This window comes from Ochotona curzoniae, unplaced genomic scaffold, assembly GCF_017591425.1.
Source record: "Ochotona curzoniae isolate NIBS_2020 unplaced genomic scaffold, NIBS_Ocur_1.0 scaffold_3208, whole genome shotgun sequence".
Taxonomy (NCBI): domain Eukaryota; kingdom Metazoa; phylum Chordata; class Mammalia; order Lagomorpha; family Ochotonidae; genus Ochotona; species Ochotona curzoniae.
In genome coordinates, this window is record NW_024467106.1 from 7,363,752 (window position 1) to 7,378,589 (window position 14,838).

The window sequence follows — 14,838 nt, forward strand, 5'->3', positions numbered from 1 at the left end:
CGCCTGGGATCCCATATGGGCGCCGGTTCTAATCCTGGCAGCCCCGCTTCCCTTCCAGCTCCCTGCCTGTGGCCCGGGAAAGCAGTTGAGGACAGCCCAAAGCTTTGGGAACCTGCACCTGCGTGGGAGACCCGGAAGAGGCTCCTGGCTTTGGATCGGCATGGCGTCAGCCGTTGCGCTCACTTGGGGAGTGAATCTTCGGACGGAAGATCTTCCTCTCTGTCTCTCCTCTCTGTATATCTGCCTTTCCAATAAGAAAATAATAAAAATAAATCTTTAAAAAAATAAATAAATAAAAAAAAAGTAACTCTGCTGATGCACTGGCATAGTTAACACGTAGTTAGCTTTGACCAAGCCCAGAATAGTGTTGGCTGTTTTTCTCCTAGAAGTGTAACATTTGTCTAGGTACAAGGCAACCTAGGCAGCTGGGGTTTACTTTAGTTTTATTTAGTTGAAGGGCTGAATGACATAGAGAGAGTAACAGAAATTTTTTTATCTACTCACTCCCAAATGCCTGTAATGTCTGGGGCTTGTCCAGGCTGATGCTGGCAGCCAGGAACTCAGTTAAGGTCTCCCAGCTGGGTACTAGGAACCCAGTCATCTGTGTCCTTCGCTGTCGATCAGTAGGGAGGAGGAGTCAGGTACATCCTCACAGCAAACCTAGGTATTGGATATGGGATATATCCAGTGGGTCTGGTGCAATTGCCTAGTGGCTAAATCCTTGCCTTGCATGTGCTGGGATCTCATGTGGGCACAGGTTTGTGTCCTGTCTGCTCCACTTCACTTCTAGCTCCCTGCCTGTGGCATGAAAAAGCACTGGACAATGGCCCAAACCTTGGGACCCTGCACACACGTGGGTGACCCAGAAGAAGTTCCTGGCTGCTAACTTTGGATCAACTCAGTTTTGGCCATTGCAGCTATTTGGGGAGTGAATCCGTGGATAGAAAATCTTTCTCTGTATTTCTACTTCTCCCTGTAAATCTTTCTAATAAAATAAATCTTTAATAAGAAAGATTTATTTTTAATTGATCCTAATAAGAGCTTATTAATCTTTAATAAAAAAGATCTTTTTTTTTTTTAATAAAAAAGATAAACACAGAGAAGGAAAGATGAAGATCTTTTGTCTGCTGGTTCACTCCCCAAGTGGCCACAATGGCCAGAGCTGAGCCAATCCAAAGCCAGGAGCCAGGAGCTTCCTGCGGCTTTCCCACGCAAGTGCAGGGTTCCAAGGCTTTGGGCTGTCCTGTATTTCTCTCCCAGGTCTCAAGCAGGGAGCTGGATGGGAAGTGGGACAGCTGGAATATAAACTGGCATGCCTATGTGGGATCCCAGTGTGTGCAAGGTGAGGATTCCAGCCAGTAAGGTACTGTGCTAGGCCCCAGCCCAACTTTTTAAAAAAGATTCATTTATTTGAATGAATAGAACAGAGTTGGGTTGGGTAGAGGCAGAATGGAGAAAAAGAGAGAGAGATTTTTTTGTAGGGGCCACAACAGCCAGAACTGAGCCAGGCTGAAGCCAGGAGTCAAGAATTCCATTTGGATTTCCTAAATGGTGTCTTCCTTGCACTAGCATGGAGCTGGATCGGAAGTGGAGCAGTCTGGACTTGAATAGCTCTTTGATGTGGGGTGCCAGCATTACTGGTGGTAGCTTAACTCACAGCACTAGAATGCCAGCACCCACCCTAAGTCTTTAATTTTATATTTGTATTTTATAATGGATTTTAGTTAATGTATTGATTTTTAAAAGTTTTCAATTTTTTTTTTAATTTTATTTATTTTTGTTGGAAAGGCAGATATAAGATACACAGAGAGGAGGAGAGACAGAGAGGAAGATCTTCCTTCTGCCGACTCACTCCCCAAGCAGCTGCAACAGCTGAAGCTGTACCGATCCAAAGTGAGGAACCTGAAACTTCTTCCGGGTCTCCCATGTGGGCGCAGGGTCCCAAGGCTTTGGGCTGTTCTTGACTGCTTTCCCAGGCCACAAGCAGGGAGCTGGATGAGGAGCCTACAGGAATAGAATCAGCACCCATATGGGATCCCAGCACGTTCAAGGCGAGGACTTTTAACTGCTGCTCTATCTCGCCGGGCTCTAAAACTGTTTTCAATTTACATGCAGTTATAAGACATAGTCCAGAAAGGTCTCATGTATCTTTATATATATATTTTAAAGATTTTATTAATTTTTTTATTGGAAAATCATATATACACAGAAGAGGAGAGACAGAGGAAGATTTTCCGTCCAATCATTCGCTCCCCAAGTGACCGCAACAGCTGGTGCTGCACCGATCCGAAGCCAGGAGCCAGGAACTTCCTCCAGGTCTCCCACATGGGTGCAGGGTCCCAAGGCTTTGGGCTGTTCTTGACTGCTTTCCCAGGCCACAGGCAGGGAGCTGGATGGGAAGTGGAGCAGCCAGGATTAGAAGTGGTGCCTACATGGGATGCTGGCACGTTCAAAGCTAGGACTTTTAGCCTCTAGGCCACTGTGCCGGGCTTTGAGTATTTTTTTAATGTAATTTTTATTGGAAAGGCAAATTTACAGAGAGAAGGACAGAGAGAAAAGATCTTGCATACTTAGATTCATTCTCTAAAAGGCCACAACAGCCAGAGCTAAGCTGATCTGAAGCCAGGCACCAGCAGCCAGGAGCTATTGGGTCTCCCATGTGGGTGCAGGAGCTCATGGCTTTGGAAACCCTCTGCTGCTTTCCCAGGTCACAAGCAGGGAGCTGCGATGTGGATGCTGGTGCCACAGGCAAGGGATTAGCCAGTTGATTCATCACGGACTCCTGGCAGTAGTTCTTTTTATTGTGAAGCAGTCCATGGTATCAGTATACCGTGATTTGTTTAAGGATTTGCTTATTCAAGGACATCTATCCAGCTTTTATCTGTTTTGAATTGTTTATTAATGTTTATGTACAGATTTTTATGAGAATGTAGGAGTTGTTTTTCATATTTTAAAATTTTTATTGGAAAAGCAGATCAGATTTACACAGAGAAGCAGAGACAGAGAGATCCTCTATTCTCTGGCTCACTCCCCAGATGGCCACCACAGCTGAGTCTGAGGCAATCTGAAGCCAGGAGCCAGGAACCTCTTCTGTGTAGTTGAAGGATCCCAAGGCTTTGGGCCATCCTATTACTTTCCTAGGCCACAAGCAGGGAGCTGGATGGCAAGTAGGCAAGTAGAGGCGCCCACATGGGATCCTGTCGCTTGCAAGGTAAGGAATCGGTCATTAAACCATCATGTTGCGCCCTTGAGTATAGGTTTTTATAACCAAGAGTGTAATTACTGCATCACATGGTAAGTGATATAGCAGGTAAAACTGCCTGCATCTCATTTGAGTTCTGTCGGGGTTGCTTCACTTCCTGCTCATGGCCTGGGAAAAGCAGTGGACTATAGTCCAAGTTTGGGGCCCCTCCCGCAGGGAGACCTGAAGGAAATCCTGGCTTCCAGCGGCCCTGCTCATCTGGGGAGCTCATCTTGGCCGCTGTGCTCATCTGGGGAGATGAAAGATCTTTTCCTGTTTCACTAACTTTCAAAATCAGTTAATCCTTCAAAAATGTATTAGTGATTGTGTATTATCTATCTGCTCCTTAGTTTCAATGTTGTAACAATGTTTGCATTTTATTTCCCTTCTTACAGCGGCTCTGTGACTATGTTTGCGACCTCCTCTTGGAAGAGTCAAATGTTCAACCAGTATCAACACCAGTAACAGTGTGTGGAGACATACATGGCCAGGTAATAAGTCCGCTTGTATCACCCCTTCTGTTGCAGATTTTAAAGTGGTGATAGCAAACAGCTGATGGTTGGATCGATTACCTCAGGCTTGGGACTTGACTTGATTCGTGGCTTCGCGTTCCGGTGAAGGATAGCAGGAGTTTGTTGAAAGAACACTTGAGAAGTGAATGGAATGTGGCATTTTGTTCTGTAGGATGGTGGGAGTGGGAGATAGGAAACAGACTCGGGCTGCTTGTTGTGATTACAATCTACGAGATTCTCAGCGCGTCCCCACATTCATTCATTCTGTTCATTTCTTTTATCGCTAAAAATGCATCATCATTTTAGTCTGATGATCTTGTTGGTACATGGTTTCACAGCAGATTGCTGACAGAACAAGATGAAAATAATTTTCATTCTTTCATCTCTTGGGTTTGTTTATAAGATTTTCAAAGCAGGCATAGGAGGAGCACTTCTTTCTTTAGATTCTAAATACTTAGTCAACTTGGAGCTGTATGTGTATTTTTAATATTTATCATAATGATTATTATTATCACTTGAAAGAGATGCACAGAGGGAGAACTTGCATCTGCTGATGGACCCACCAGATGGTTGCAGTAGTCAGGCCCAGGCCGGCCGAAGCCAAGGGCTTCATCCGTAGCTTTCATTGGTGGCTGACTCCAAACCTCTGGGCCGTCTTGCTGCTGTTCTAGCTGGTTACCAGGAAGCAGGAGCGTGAAGCAGAGCTCTTGAAGATGCACATGGCTGTTTATCCTGCTGTGTCCTAATGCTAGCCGCTGATGATGGAGTTTTTCTCTTTTCTTCTCTCTGTAAATCTGTCTTTACAGTAAAGATAAATAAAGCTTTAAAAAAAAGAAAATAAAGTTGAGAAAGTTAAAAAAAAATAAAAGGAGAAGAAAGATCTTCCATCTGTTTGTTCACTCCCTGAATGGATGCGATGAATTTAACTGAGCCGATTTAAAGCCAGGAGCCGCAAGCCTCGTCTGGATCTTCCAGATGGGTGCAGGGTCCCAAGGCTTTAGGCCGTCCTCGATTGCTTTCCCAGGCCATAAGCAGGGAGCTGGATGGGAAGTGGAGCTGCCAGGACAGGAGCCGATGCCCATAAGGGATCCCGGTGGATACAAGGCAGGGATTCATCCCCAAGCTCTCACGCCAAGTCTTTGAAGGCAGAGACTACAGAGCAAGATGGAGAGACAGATCTTCATCTCTAGTCCACTCTCCAAATGACCCCAAAGTCTGGAGCTGGACTGGTACCAATCCAGCTCCTCTTCTGGGCCTCTCTCGTGGGTACAGAGGCCTGGGGACTTGTGCCATTTTTTAACTGCTTTTCCGAGGTACACCAGCAGGTTTCAAACTGACATGTGAATTGGATGCCAGCACTGGATGTGGGCGCCCAACCTACTATGCCATGGTGTTGGCTCTGGGGCCTTTTGATTTATGAATTACAAACTACAAAACTAAAATCAGGAATTATGTGTTCACAGTGTATGTAGCTTTAGTATGTGTACTATTCTTGTGAACATTCATTTTTTTTTTAAGATTTATTTTATTTTTTTTATTGGAAAGGCAGATATAGATATAGAGAGAGGAGGAGATACAGAGATAAAGATCTTCCATCCACTGGTTCACTCCCCAAGTGACCACAACAGCTGGAGCTGAGCCAATCAGAAACCAGGAGCCAGAAGCCTCTTCTGGGTCTCCCATGCGGCTGCAGCGCCCTGGGATCCCATATGGGTGCCGGTTCTAATCCCAGCAGCTCCACTTCCCATCCAGCTCCCTGCTTGTGGCCTGGGAGAGCGGTCGGGGACGGCCCAAGGCCTTGGGACCCTGTACCCACGTGGGAGACCCAGAGGAAGCTCCTGGCTCCTGGCTTTGGATTGACTCAGCACCGGACATTGCGGTCATTTGGGGAGTGAACCAGTGCATGGGAGATCTTCCTCTATCTCTCCTCCTCTCTGTATATCTGACTTTGCAATAAAAATAAATAAATCTTAAAAAGAATAAAAAGAAAATGCTCATTCTACTTGATTTGTTAACTTTTGAATTATTAAAACGGGTGCTTAATGTGGGTGAGGTGTTTGTCATGTGCAGAGTTTGAATAAGTGATGTAAAAAAGCTACAGTTCTCCAGAGGCAGTGGGGTGTATGACAGGTGGAAGGGAAGAGCCTGTGATGGTGATGTGTGGGTGGTGGCCGCTGAGCTAGTTAGGCATGTTTATTTTCATAGGTTTGGAAACTGTTGTTAGCAGTTTGGCTTATACTTTATTCCTTCTTAGAAACATAAATATTTGGAGTTCTCTTAATCAGCTAATTGTTTATATATGTTCAGTCTCAACTTTACTATTTTGCTTCAGAATTTATAATCCATGTATGTTGCTTTTTTTTTTTTTCTTTATAGTTTTATGACCTTTGTGAACTATTCAGAACTGGAGGTCAGGTTCCTGACACAAACTACATATTTATGGTATGTAAACATCAGAATGTCATATGTTTATTTAAAATGAAAGGAATTTATTACATGTAAGTCATGTAATTTCATTGTGATATGGAATATGAAAAAGTGCTTATAATTTTTCTTCAGTTTGTCAGTGCCCCCTAGTTGAGACTGATTGCAAAAATTTTAAGCTGTCGTTTTTATCACCTACTAATCTATGGATTCATAAGTATATGCAAATGCAAGATTACTTTAAAGCATTTAAGGAGGACCTGGCACAGTGGCGTAGTGACTAAAGTCTTCACCTTGAACGTGCCAGGATCCCATATGTATGCTGATTCTAATCCTGGAGGCTCCTCATCCAGCTCCCTGCTTGTGGCCTGGGACAGCCCAAGCCTTCAGACCCTGCACCCACGCGGCAGACCTGGAAGAGGCTCCTGGCTCCTGGTTTTAGATTGGCTGAGCTCTGGCCATTGTGGCTGCTTGGGGAGTGAATCAATGGATGGAAGGAAGATCTTCCTCTCTGTCTCCTCTCTGTATTTCTGACTTTCCAGTAAAAATAAAATAGACTTTAAAAAAATTTCTTGGGCCCGGCACGGTGGCCCAAGTGGTTAAGGTCCTCGCCTTGCATGCCTGGGATCCCATATGGGCGCTGGTTCTATCCCGGCGGCCCCACTTCCCTTCCAGCTCCCTGCCTGTGGCCCGGGAAAGTAGTTGAGGACCACACAAAGCTTTGGGACCCTGCACCCGCGTGGGAGACCTGGAAGAGGCTCCTGGCTTTGGATCGGCATAGCATGGGCCGTTGCACTCACTTGGGGAGTGAATCATTGGACGGAAGATCTTCCTCTGTGTCTCTCCTCTCTGTATATCTGCCTTTCCAATAAGAAAATAATAAAAATAAATATTTAAAAAAAAAGAAATGTTTAAAAAAAATTTCTTTAAGAAAAATACATACTATAAAAATCTGCAAGGAAAAAAATAATCCCTGCAAGCTTTAAGTACTTTTACATCAAAGTAAACTTTACAAATTGTTGCTGTAACTGAAGAGGCAGAAGGGGGCAGGCAGTGACCCCATCGTTGCTGTGCCCGCGGTGACTGGCAGTGGGCTGGGCCAGGCCCGAGCTGGCAAGTGGATAGCCAAGTCCCCTCTGCCTGCTGTCTGCACGTCCATACTCCAGTAGCACATGTCTTAACCAGTGGGCTAAATACCTATCCTACCATCCTAAGATAGTAAATAAGAAAGGCAGTTAGAAAAGGAGGGACGGAGACTTTTGTGTTTTTCAGCGATTTATTTATTTTTATTGGAAAGGAGTATTTACACAGAGGAGAAACAGATCTTCCATTCACTGGTTCACTTTCCAAGTGACCACAAGGGCCCGAGCTGAGCCGATCTGACGCCAGGAACCTGAAACTACTTCTGGGATTCCCAGGCACATACAGGGTTCCAAGGCTTTGGTCTGTCCTCTGCTGCTTTCCCAGGCCACAAGAAGGAAGCTAAATGGGAAGTGGAGCAGCTGGGACATGAGCCGCCAGCACCTATGTGGGCCACCAGTGCTTGCAGATGGAGAATTAACCAATCGATCTATTGGGCGAGCCCCAAGACAGAGAAATCTTCCATCTGCTGGTTAATTCCCCACATGGCCACAAGGGCTTGGCCTGAGTTGAGCTGAAGGTGGGAGCCAGGAGTGACATACCAGATCTTCCAGATGAGTGGCTGGCCCAAGAGTTGGGCTGTCCTCTGCTGCTTTCCCAGGCACGTTAGCAGGGAGCTGGACCAGAAGAAAGTATTTGGGATTTGAATCGGCACCTGTATGGAATGCCAGTATTGCAGGCAGCGACTTTACTCACTTCACCACAACACTGTCCTCTGAAATAATGATTTTGCAGAGAATATCCTGGAGGGAATTGTATAGTACATTCCTGTAGGTCTCACTTGAATCGTAAACACAATTAATTTTCTTCCAGTTGGATTTTTGGTTAACCTAGTTTCCAAATAATTCAATGTATAACTTTATTGTTATTCTGCCTTGTGGATTTTGTGCACAGTGATATGATTTGTGGAGAGTATTATGGATATTGTCTTGCTTGTAAGTATGAACTTTTACCTTACAGGGTGATTTTGTAGACAGAGGTTACTATAGCTTGGAGACCTTCACTTACCTTCTTGCACTGAAGGCCAAGTGGCCCGACCGTATTACACTCCTGCGAGGGAACCATGAGAGTAGACAGATAACACAGGTGTATGGATTTTATGGTAAGACCTGCTGCTTTTTCCTTGATTCCAAATATTATTTTACTTTCTTTTTGAAAAAGATGTGTGCTAGTCTCATGTGCCTTATCTGTGGGATTCTGGAGCTGCAGGAGTCAGCTTATTGTGCTGTGCTAAAACTCTCAGCTCTGGAATTATGTTTAAGTGACCGTTAAGCGTGTCTGAGTTGCTGCGGGCTTGGGTTAGGAGCAGAACTCACTGCAAAATCGCTGCTTCTATCAGGGTGATTTGGTTGGAAGTGAGAAAAGATTTTTATTCAGAAGTTCCTTGAAGGAGATAGAAGTAATTGTAAAATTAAATGACTAATATTTGTCTCTTTTCTGCAAGTTACTTTTGATTTTCATTCACAAAATGTATTATTTGAGTAAACATTTTTTTTTAAAGATTTATTTTTTATTATCTTTTTATTGGAAAGGCGGATATACAGAGAGGAGAGACAGAGAGGAAGATCTTCCGTCCGAAGATTCACTCCCCAAGTGAGCGCAACGGCTGACGCCATGCCGATCCAAAGCCAGGAGCCTCTTCCTGGTCTCCCATGCGGGTGCAGGGTCCCAAAGCTTTGTGTGGTCCTCGACTACTTTCCCAGGCCACAGGCAGGGAGCTGGAAGGGAAGTGGGGCTGCCGGGATAGAACCGGCGCCCATATGGGATCCCGTGGCGTGCAAGGCGAGGACCTTAACCACTTGGGCCACCGCGCCGGGCCCGAGTAAACTTTTTTGTTGTTGTTGTTTTGTAAACATCCTTATTGAGGCCCCAGGCCTTCCATCTCAAAATTGCCTGATCCTGTTTCCTGCCTTTCTTTTTTTTTTTTATTACATTGCATCATGAGACACAGTTTTACAGGCACTGGGATTCCCCCTTCCCCTCCCCAAAACCCGCTTCCCCCCCCAATGGTGGATTCTTCCATCTTGTTGCATTACCACAGATCAAATTCATTTGAGATTTTTTTTTCCTTGCAAGCATCTACAAAACATAGAGTCCAGCATCTTATTGTGCAGATAAGTTCAACAGTTTCATGGGGAGACAGTCTCTGGTCTGAAGGTACAGCCGAAAGAGTATCATCCCAATCAATTGAAAGCCCCGACATTGCATCAGTCACAATTTATAACGTACCAGAATTAGTTGATATGATATTGTGTAACCAGCATGTTCAAAGAGAGAGAGAGAAAACAACAACAACAACAACAAAAAAAAGAGTACAAGTTCTGAACCACATCCTATGACTTCTACATTGACATGACAATTATTAGTTTATATACAGCTGGGTTCTATACACCTTAAAATGGCTATAGATTACTATTCAGCTGTCTCATGTCTATTTTAATTTTAGTATTTAGCAGTTCATAGTGTTGAAGCCTGATTTTGAAGAACCTGGCTGTTTTTCGGGTAGTGTAGCTCTATAACTGTAACAAGACATATGTCAACAGTTTAGGTGAACAGTTTTAGGAGGGGTGTGCAGAGAAATCCTCAATACCCTAGTGAGGAGCAACCAATCTTCGTGTCCCACCCAGTGAGTTATAAGTGCATCCCCCCCGCCCATTTCCTATTTCTAAGCTTTCCTCACTGTTCTCCATCTATTCTAGGTTTTTTTTGTTTATTTGTTTATTTGTTAATTTGTTTTGAGGGGTTTCTGGAGCAATCCTGATGGTCATTATGAGAGAGAGTAGGGACCCAAAATTAGAACCAGGCAAGAACCAGAGAAAGCTCCTCTCCCTAGTCCCGAAGGAAGTTTACTGTTTTGTTTCTGTGGACTGCTCAGTGCTCCTGGTTGTCGTTCCGATGACCTTGGATCCTGCAAGGCGGGGTATGGGCTTCTTCCATCCCATGTGTGAGACCCAAATGGAAATGGGTGACCTCAGAGTTCTCTGCCTCCGAAGGCACTCCAATTCCCCGTGGTCTCCTTGGCAATTGGGATGTAGTCCTCGGAGCTTGTACTGATAGTCCTTGTGAGGATCTAGGAGTCTTCAGAGTTGGGATACAATCCTCCTGTCTGCCTGCTCCCTGAGTAAACATTTTTTGAGAATAGTTGGATAAGGTGCTGTGGTGTTGGTACAGTGAAAGCAAGGCTGAGGCTTTTCCATGCACACAGCTGCTGCGTTCCCTGAGGACAGGAATGGCTTCTGGGAGTTGGTCGGCCATTTGGTGGCAAATGTTTGTACAGGTGAAGATGCTGCAGTGTGTCCCCAGGGGATAACGTCCTGGTGCTAGCATGTTACAGACCGTCAGCATGGATGCAGCGCTCTGCTGCCGGCATCCAGCTGACTGTCAGCATGGATACAGCGCTCTGGTGCTGGCATCCAGCTGACCGTCAGCATGGATGCAGCGCTCTGGTGCTGGCATCCAGCTGACCGTCAGTATGGACGCAGCACTCTGCTGCCGGCATCCAGCTGACCGTCAGTGTGGACGCAGCGCTCTGCTGCCGGCATCCAGCTGACCGTCAGCATGGATGCAGCACTCTGGTGCTGGCATCCAGCTGACCATCAGTGTGGACGCAGCGCTCTGCTGCCGGCAGCTTGTTAGGCAGCACCGGCTGACAGGTCATGTGCAGACTGTCGCTCATGCAGTGTCTGTGTGACTGCTGTTATGTGCACCGTTCCGCGGTTGTGAGTAACCCTTATCTGAATTGCTTGAGTCCAGAAGTGTTTTGGATTTAGGATTTTTGGAATTTTGGAAAGTTTGCATACACATAATGAGACATTATTGGGGATAGGACCCTGTCTAGATGGTATATTCATTTATGTTTTCTGAACACCTTATACACTGGGCTGAAGGTAATTTTAAAAATTGTTTTAGTACACTGCTGTTTTGTTTTTTTCTTCCTTTACGTTTAGATGTTTATTTACTTTCCTGGATCTCTTATGATGGTTTGCTTTATATAGCATCCCTGTAGGGATATTTTTTTTAGATTTATTTTATTTTTATTGCAAAGTCAGATTCACACAGAGGAGACAGAGAGGAAGATCATCTGTCTGATGGTTCACTCCCCAAGCAGCTGCAATGGCTGGTGCTGAGCCAGTCCGAAGCCAGAAACCAGGAGCTCTTCCAGGTCCCCCACTCAGGTGCAGGGTCCCAAGGCTTTGCACTGTCCTCAACTGCTTTCCCAGGCCACAAGCAGGGAGCTGAATGGGAAGTGGAGCTGCCGGGATTAGAACCAGAGCCCATATGGGATCCCAGCGAATGCAAGGCAAGGACTTTAACCACTAGACTGCTGTGCTGGGCCCAACACTGATGTTATATATGGATATGGATATGATTTTTTAAAAATGTTCTTTTTATTTGGAAGACTGTAAGAGAAAGTGTCTGCCATCCTAGTGGCTTACTATCCAGAACGCCTCAGAAACTCAGCTGGGCCAGGCTTCAGCAGGTGCTCCGTCTCACCTGTGTGTTGAAAGGACATACGAGAGCCGTTAGCAAGTGAATAGCTGGCATTGGACCTGGCACTGTTAGGGGGATGCAGGGAGTAGCTGGCCCCTGGAATGTGTACATTCATACACAATACATGATGGGCATTCACCACCTTAGGACAAAAGGGAAAGGAATGGAGGACATTTTGTTTTAAACTTTTAAAGAATATTCATTTTATTTGAAGCACATTGTTGCAGATGGAGGAGAGGCAGAGGGAGAGACATCTTCCATCTGCTGATTCACTCCTTAGCTGGCTGCAAAATGGCTGGAGCTGGACCAGGCAGATGCCTAGAACTATCGGGGTTACACCTGTGGGTGCAGGGGCCTGGCCAGCAGAGCCAGTAACGTGGACACGGGGAGGGTCTGGGGATGAGGCACCAGCAGGAGACCAGTGATGGTGGAAGTCTCTCCAAAGTCTCCTTTATTTGCCCTTTGACCTCTACTTGTTTACTCTTTCCCCCCCACATCCTCATTAGCGCATGTTGGATACAGCTGAGTCCAGTTAGACCAGGTGCTTCTGGCCCCAAGCCTACTCCCCGTAGTGCTTGGCCTAACCAGTGCTAGTCAACTCCTTAGCCTGCAACAGGGGCCCAGGGATTTGGGCCGGCTCCTGCTGCTGTCTGAGATGTGGCAGTGGAGAGCTGGGCTGGAAATGGAACAGGTGAGACTGGAGCTGGTGCTCGTGGGCTGCCTTCATCACAGATGGTGACTGAGCTTACTGTACCAGGAGGCTGGCCCTAAGGACCACGTTCTCACTGAGATGTCTTGATGGGAGACAGTGGCACTAACACCAGATCTAGTACTGAAACTGTCCGTGTTGTCAAAGCTGTGTTTGTCTAGAAGTTTTATTTAAAGGGGAACAAGGAAGTCCCTCAGGAAGGACATGGTTTTAGTTGTGGAACTTACTAGATTGATTTCAGAGTAACAGAAATATACATATGTAAGTATTATCTTGGATCTTTATTTTATACTGTAAGAATATATTGGGCAGTTACTAATTGCTGTGTGCTTTGGCTAGTGTGTGTAGTGCGCTTGGTAGTGGAGCTCTCGTGGCAAGCTACCAGGGATCCTGCTTCCTACAGACATGAATTTTGGAAAATCAGGAGGTTTGATGATAACCTAATGTCCCTTCCTATATTTTTAGATGTATTGAAGGTATTGTGGTATGTCAGATCTTACTATATCTTTGTTTGAAAGAGAGATTCGCTGCCTGTGGGCATTCCTTAAATGCCTGGCTAGATAAGGCTGAGCTAGAAGCCGGAGGCTTAGCATCAGTGGCTCCCCCGTGCAGCTGGGAGCAAGCCACGTCCTGCAGCCGTTAGGACCTCTTGCTTCCTGTGTGTGTGGCGGCTGGAAGCTGGGGCAGAGCCAAGGTTCCAATGTAGGCACTTCCTTCCAGGGTGTCTGCGTCTTATGCTTCATCTCTAAAATACATGTCTGTGTGTGACACACACATGAGAGAGTGAGAGTACTCTTTATTCAGTTGTTTCATTCCCCAGATTCCCGGGGTTGTGTACACACACGCGAGAGTGTGAGAGTACTCTCTGAAGAAGCTGATTGGAAGCAGAAGAACCAGGACCTAACCTGCACGCTGACGTGGCACGCAGGCGGCCCGGGTGGCAGCTTTGTTGGCTGTCCGCCGCACCTTCTCCCCAAGCAACACCTTGATTGGTCCACCAGAGCCTGCCCAGATGATTATTATTAAGGAAGAAACTGAAGAGAAATGTTGATAGTGTTTATTGAAGGAAGAGATGTGTCCGCTGTCAGCTACACACAGAGTGAGAGTGTGCAGCCGGGAGTGGCCGCAGAGCTGCTTGGCAGGCTGCGCTCAGGGAGCACCGTGAGTGTACCTGTTGGAGACCAAGGGTTTACTTGGACAATTTACAGAGAATCTCAGAGGAGACAACATAGGCTTGAAATGCTGAGCTAGAAATTACTCATGCTCCCATAATTACGAGTCTTCAAATGTATTTGAGTTGATTATCCTGCTCTAATGTAGTCATATCAAATAATTTCATCAATTTGATTGAATTTCCTAATATTAAGATAGCTGCCCAGACCTTTTGTTTCAGGTTGTGTGAAATTGGTTTTTAGCTCTTGTTCATTATAGCATTTTTGCCAATAGTTTCAGTTGCTTCCATTTCCGAAATGAAAAGCAAGACTTTATCTGTAGTGTGTACACACACAGTGTAGTTCTTTACGTAGAGGGCCAGTCGAGCTCAAAATATGTCATCCTTTGCCATCCTATTTAAGTACAGTTTTATTTTGTGATAATAACTATCCAGAAATTAAATGCATTATTTATTTGTATTAGCAAATTCGGAACTTTGTTAATGAAAATTTTTCTGTGTCTTTCGCAGATGAGTGCCAAACCAAGTATGGAAATGCTAATGCCTGGAGATACTGTACCAAAGTTTTCGACATGCTCACAGTAGCAGCTGTAGGTCTTTATAAATCTTTTTAAAACTTCACCTCTTTTCTTGTCACTAGCATACTACGTATTTTTTTCTGATTGCCATGTCAGTTATATCGATATCTTTGCCATTCATTGATGAGTTTTAGGTATGACTGAGCTTATTACACATTCCACTCTGTTCTCTTTTGTTAGTTAATAGATGAGCAGATTCTGTGTGTTCACGGTGGTTTATCTCCTGATATCAAGACACTGGATCAGATTCGAACTATAGAACGGAATCAGGAAATTCCCCACAAAGGAGCATTTTGTGATCTGGTCTGGTCAGACCCTGAAGATGTGGATACGTGGGCAATCAGTCCCCGAGGAGCGGGTTGGCTTTTTGGAGCCAAGGTCACAAATGAGGTAAAGTTGACATTTTTAGAGAAGCGATTTGCTGGTTGCTAATTGTTAGTGGATTGTGTAAGAGCATTGTTGGCCCTAGAGAGCGGAGGTGTGGCCCGGCTTTTCTCCGTCTCAGTGACTGTGAGATGCCACTTCTAGTCTAGTTTATTCCTGTATCTCCTTCCATCATGGTTAAATGAGGG

The 14,838-nt window shown here is 45.3% G+C and overlaps 1 protein-coding gene across 2 annotated transcripts in view; it reads left to right on the forward strand.

The window, feature by feature from the left end:
* The window catches only part of PPP6C (protein phosphatase 6 catalytic subunit), a 33,461-nt gene that overhangs the window by 14,773 nt on the left and 3,850 nt on the right, over nt 1-14,838 (forward strand). Inside the window, exons 2-6 of one of the 2 annotated variants that reach the window (XM_040963835.1) lie at nt 3,637-3,732; nt 6,130-6,195; nt 8,278-8,419; nt 14,199-14,278; nt 14,447-14,656. In XM_040963835.1, the coding sequence (XP_040819769.1) occupies nt 3,637-3,732; nt 6,130-6,195; nt 8,278-8,419; nt 14,199-14,278; nt 14,447-14,656 (594 nt within the window). The remainder of the gene's footprint in view (nt 1-3,636; nt 3,733-6,129; nt 6,196-8,277; nt 8,420-14,198; nt 14,279-14,446; nt 14,657-14,838) is intronic. The other variant, XM_040963836.1, reaches the window with a different exon arrangement.